Below are 5,085 nucleotides of genomic sequence, written 5' to 3'. Positions count from 1 at the left end.
GTGGAGAGATTTATTGCTCACTGCACGACATGTCAAAAGGCCAAGTCACGCTTAAATCCACACGGATTGTACATGCCACTACCTGTTCCTAGCATTCCTTGGGAAGATATTTTTATGGATTTTGTGTTGGGATTGCCAAGAACTAGGCAGGGCTGTGATAGTGTTTTTGTGGTTGTGGATAGATTTTCTAAGATGGCACTAGATGGTGGTCGCGGGGCCTGCGGATGCTGGTGGCAGGGACATGGGCAGGATGGCTGGATGGGGTTTTCTCAGCTTCATTGCTTCCTACAACATTGTCCCGGAGTTCGGTGCTGATGAGATCATCCGTCTCTTCGACAATATCGCGCCCCAGGTGAAGCATAACTGCGTTGAGCTCTGCAAGCGTCTTGGCCTCATTGGAAAGATGACTGGTATATACTATGCTCCTCGACTTTGACTCTCAATTATGAATTTACTTATCTCATACTCCGTATCTTGTAGTTAACCTATTCTACCATGCATTATGCAACACGGCGTAAGTAGATGAATGTTCGTTCACCTGTACGTTGTAGACTGGTAGTTTACTTGTGATTCAGACATCAGAATGCTCTGAATCGCATAGGTCTCTCTTCAGGTGGATGCCAACAAATGCTCTCCATACTCCATCACTGTCTCGCACTCGCAGCTAACCACACTTAAAAGTAGAGCAGGAACCTTAGCAGATCACCTGTAGGCTGTAGGTATTGTAACCCTTTATGGCTTTATACATATCCAGAGATCATGAATAAAGCAGGATATCATGATGAATACGAACAAGAGAGGTGATAACATTAGCCAGACAAGGTAATTACTGGGATCAATATACTAAAAGAATCAAATTGTAGAATATTTTGATCTATTTTATATACGAACAAGAGAGGTGATAACTTAGAGCTGGATTGCAGTGGCACTAAAAGAATCAAATTGTAGAATATTTTGATCTATTTTTTTCAACACAAGAATATTTTGATCTATTCCTTTTCCTGTTAGTACTATGCACTTCCTTTCCTTTTTAGTAAGAAATTCACATTTATTGATGCAGCCATCAAATTGAGATTTTAACCACTTAGGTATCTGGGCTTATTTATTACTAGTTATATGCCAAATTGTTCAGTCATGGCAGCACCTAGATGATTTATGTCAGTCTACTACTTTGGTGATTTCAAGTTGAATCTATCTTCTACATTAATGTAGGATGGTTTTATGTCTGTCTGACAAAAATAAGATGAGTTGTTGATTTTTCTTCCAGTGTTGTGTTGCAGTTATTGCATGTTGTGGAGCATCTTTGAACTATTCGTAGTTTTATGTTACACTCACTATCAGATTTTCTAATCACACTCGTAGCTCGTGGAACTGGAAGGATATCACTATCCCATTTGTTTACCAACTGTGTTGCTAATGTTTGGCTCATTCTTCCGCAGATTCAATCAATCATTTCATTGAAAATGGGCAGCCACTCGATGCTATAAGATTGGCACATACTTTCAGTTTGACTGACAAATATCCTCCACTTGCCATCATGAATGATTATATTGAGAATGCCAAGAAGACTGCTGAAGACATACTAAGCAAGGAAAGCTATACACTGGAATCTCTGGTATGTTCTGTTTCTTGGAAGGGATGTCTTGTTATGCTAATCCAACTTAAATGAAATTGTCCATTTATCACAACTGTAGTTTTTTTAGCTTTGAGAAGTCCTGGATTTGGAAAATAAAATATAGCGTGCTTTCATGATTTTCTAAAGCAAGTTTTCACAACTTTTAAAGCAGTGCAGCTGAGGAACTAAGCTAGGTTTCGGTGTGCACACGCACCAATCTAGGTTTGAGCCCTGTTTGGTCAGATATTGGACTTTCTTCTTATAACGTAGTGAAATTATAGTATGTAGTAGTAATAATGCAATGCTATTCCTCCTGCTCTGAAAGTTGTATTGCTTACTTTATGTAAAAAATGAAAAATAGAACCTCTTCCTAGATAAATTGTTGCATCCACATAATGACATATTATATCATACTTTCAACACTTGTATAGACATATAATGCTTTCATCTGTATTAACGCCTTTGAATCATCCATTGAGCAGAATCAAGCGATGCAAAGAAGGTTGATGCTCTAATATTTTCATGGAGCGCAATTGATGGGTGCGATATTGATTCTGTTCAGCGTAATAGCATCAAGGCAGAAATTACTCAGCTGTTACACAAGTATACAAACAAGCAGCAAAGTCTAGCAGGAGTTCCAGCCTCCATTGCAAGTTCGCACCAGCAGCAGAAGTTTCAAGAGGAGTATCAGCAGCGGCCACAAATGCGACTGGTTGAACAGCAGAAGCAGCAGCGAAAGCCACATGAGCTGCAGCAAAAACCAGAAGAGAAACAGCGCCAGCAGCAGAAGCCACAAGAGACGCAGCGTCGGCACATTCAGAATCAACCAGAGCCACAGAAGCAGGAAATGTGGCAAAACCGGAAAAGGAAAAGAGAAAACAAGAATCGCAAGAGGAAACAACGCAGGCAGAAACTGCAGCAACAGAATAAACGCCCATGGCTACCTCCATATGCCAGGCCAGGAATTAACATCCAGCATGGGCAACCATTTTCTGGAACTCGAAGAGCTCCGTTTGCAGCCACCACCTCTGATGAGGACATCAACACCAGCGATACATATCCTACATCCACCAGCGATACATATCCTACATCCACCAGCGATACATATCCTACATCCTCTCCGACACAACCTATAGCTGGTCCTCTTACTCGTGCTCGTGCCCGTCAACTCAACCTTCAAGTAAGTTCAGCTTTAAACTCTTATCAATCATATTTAGACAATAGAGACACGTGCACTTTGGTGTTGCTCAGGAATAATGGACAAGATCAGCAAGGGAAGGTTCAACTGCATTTAGAATTTGAGGCAACACCAACTTCAAGGGCTGATTGCATATGGGAAGAGTGATAACTTAACAAAGGTGAGTGGAGATCAGGTCCAAGCCTCCACAACATCCTCTGTCAAGTTACCACGTCGTTTCTAAAGCAAGGAAACAAAGAGTCCAAACCCAACACGTTTTGGGAGTTGGATTCGGACTGGAAAATAACTCTAACTTGTATGGATCACCACGGCGTCATATGGACTCCAACTGAGACGTTCCTATACTTGTTGGAAAGCTCATGAAGTCTACTTTCCAATGGGTCCAACCACATATCTATGCAGCTTATGAGTCGGGCGCAGTCCTTGTTTTCGTGCCGACACCTTTTTCTGTTTTGGTGCTGCGTCACCCTATTTTGGACCAATGGCCCATGTATCAAGTTGAGTCCATTAGGGACGCGTCCTAGGGTTGGAGGACGACTCTAGCACCCCTTTGGTCGTCCTCCCCTCTATTTATTTACATCTAGAGCCGCCATGAACAACTGGGTTTTGTTTAGATCAAGTTTAGCCTTCGCTACTTGCTTGTAGGCGCGCGTGCAGGATCAGCCGCCCGTCTCCTTGTCTTCGGAACCCCATTGTTGATTCAGATTCAGTTTGAAACCTTCAATTCATCTTGCAAATTCAGTGCTTGTTTCCTCGTTCTTGCTAGTTCTTCGATTGCTTGCAGGACGGGAGCCCTAGGGGCTGGTTGTCGCGCTCCACAAGATTGTGACGGCTGTTGGACGTGGTGTATCGGTTGCTAAGGCGCGGTCTTGAGGGCTGTAGTCGGGCCGTGAACGTCATCTCCATCCACTAATCGAGTTATCCAGCGCCTCTCATCGAAAGATCAGGCCAAAAACCCTAGCGGGTTCGCATCAGTTGGTATCAGAGCAAGGTTCTTCGGTGAGAGACTTCTAATCCTTTGCTGTTTTTAATTAATTTCCTATAGTCCAGAAAAGCCAAAAAAATATAGTAGATTAGTTTTTCCATAATCCTATTAAACCTTTGTGCCTTGGCTAGTACCATTTTTGTTAGGGCTTGTTGAATTTGCGTTGCTTCGGTTTGTGTCGAGTTGCTGGTCTTAGTGTCTAGTCCTTTAGAGTTTCGAGTTCTTGTCACCATCTATACACTGCCGAGTATTACCATATCTTCTCTCTGTCGAATCTGTTGCGAAGTCTGAATTGAACTGTGGTCTTGGTCCGGATCGAGTAGAGTTCCAATCTGAGTTCAAAAGAAAGATAACTCTACTTGTTCGGCCTTACTCTATAGAGAGAGAGAGTGTGTGGAGCGAAAAAAGTGTGTGGAGCGAATTGCTCTTTTGTATTCTTTTGTTCATATAATCAGTTTTTGAGGTTGCCCAAAAAAAAGAAAAAAAAGAAAAAAAAAAGAAAAGAGAAAAGATTCAAAAAAAGGGGCTGTTTTTCATATTGATTTTAGGTTTGTCCCACCTTGTTTTCGGGGGTGTGCTGTGGTTTTCCTTTGTGTCCAGGCTCGCGTCTCTAGCACGGTCTAGCCTAGGACCAGCACAGTACCATCGTCGAACGCTTATTCAGCTCGCTTTTATAACTAACGTGGTGCTAGTTCGTTCCTTGTTTCAGCCCACCTATAGCTCCACATACTCTACAGCTTGACAGGTCTTGTGCTGCAGCACCGATACACTTCGTCCATTGCTGTACACTTGTTGGCAGACGACCCCTCCTGTCAAGCAAGGTAAGAATTGGTAAGAACTTGTGTTACAGGTTGAGTGTGAGCGACTTGCTGTAGCTACATCCTAGTAGTTGTAGGGCTTTTATTTCTTCACTTGCCTTTTTGTTGTCTTTGTCTTTGAACCATGCCAGGGGCAGATGATGGTAACGAAACACCACTTACACCTCGCACTAAGGGCATCATACAACATTTTGAAAGGAAAGTGAAGCTGCACACAGAGGGACTTGATAACGACTTGCAGGTGACAAATGAAAAGCTGGGGCTGTTAGAGACTACGCAGATTGCCACAAACAACAAGCTCACACGTTTGGAGGAATCCGTTGCTAGTGTGGACAAAAGCCTTGCTGCTCTCCTAAGGCGATTTGATGATTTCCACACCGAAGATAAAGAGAAGCATAAAGAAGAAAAGGAGGGAGATCGAGAGCACGGTAGTCATGAAGATGACTACACTGGTGATACTGAACATGAT

The 5,085-nt window shown here is 42.7% G+C and overlaps 1 protein-coding gene across 1 annotated transcript; it reads left to right on the top strand.

Annotated features, from left to right (window-relative positions):
* Positions 1-202: 202 nt before the first annotated feature.
* On the top strand, positions 203-4,861 carry LOC8155370 (putative uncharacterized protein DDB_G0274435). The gene is made up of 4 exons (XM_021450593.1): positions 203-410; positions 1,440-1,619; positions 2,095-2,626; positions 4,858-4,861. Exons 1-4 carry the CDS (start codon positions 203-205, stop codon positions 4,859-4,861), a joined length of 924 nt encoding a protein of 307 aa, XP_021306268.1.
* The last annotated feature ends 224 nt before the right edge of the window (positions 4,862-5,085 follow it).

This window comes from Sorghum bicolor, unplaced genomic scaffold, assembly GCF_000003195.3.
Source record: "Sorghum bicolor cultivar BTx623 unplaced genomic scaffold, Sorghum_bicolor_NCBIv3 super_16, whole genome shotgun sequence".
NCBI classification, from domain to species: domain Eukaryota; kingdom Viridiplantae; phylum Streptophyta; class Magnoliopsida; order Poales; family Poaceae; genus Sorghum; species Sorghum bicolor.
Note: the sequence above shows the minus strand (reverse complement) of the source record. Positions and strands in the feature narration are given on the sequence as shown.

Bases quoted from the DNA above. Each gene is read 5' to 3' on its own strand.
- LOC8155370 (XM_021450593.1), top strand. From the start codon at position 203: ATGGTGGTCGCGGGGCCTGCGGATGCTGGTGGCAGGGACATGGGCAGG. The intron at 411-1,439 runs GTATATACTATG...ATTCTTCCGCAG, and splicing joins CCTCATTGGAAAGATGACTG to ATTCAATCAATCATTTCATT. The intron at 1,620-2,094 runs GTTCTGTTTCTT...TCATCCATTGAG, and splicing joins TACACTGGAATCTCTGGTAT to CAGAATCAAGCGATGCAAAG.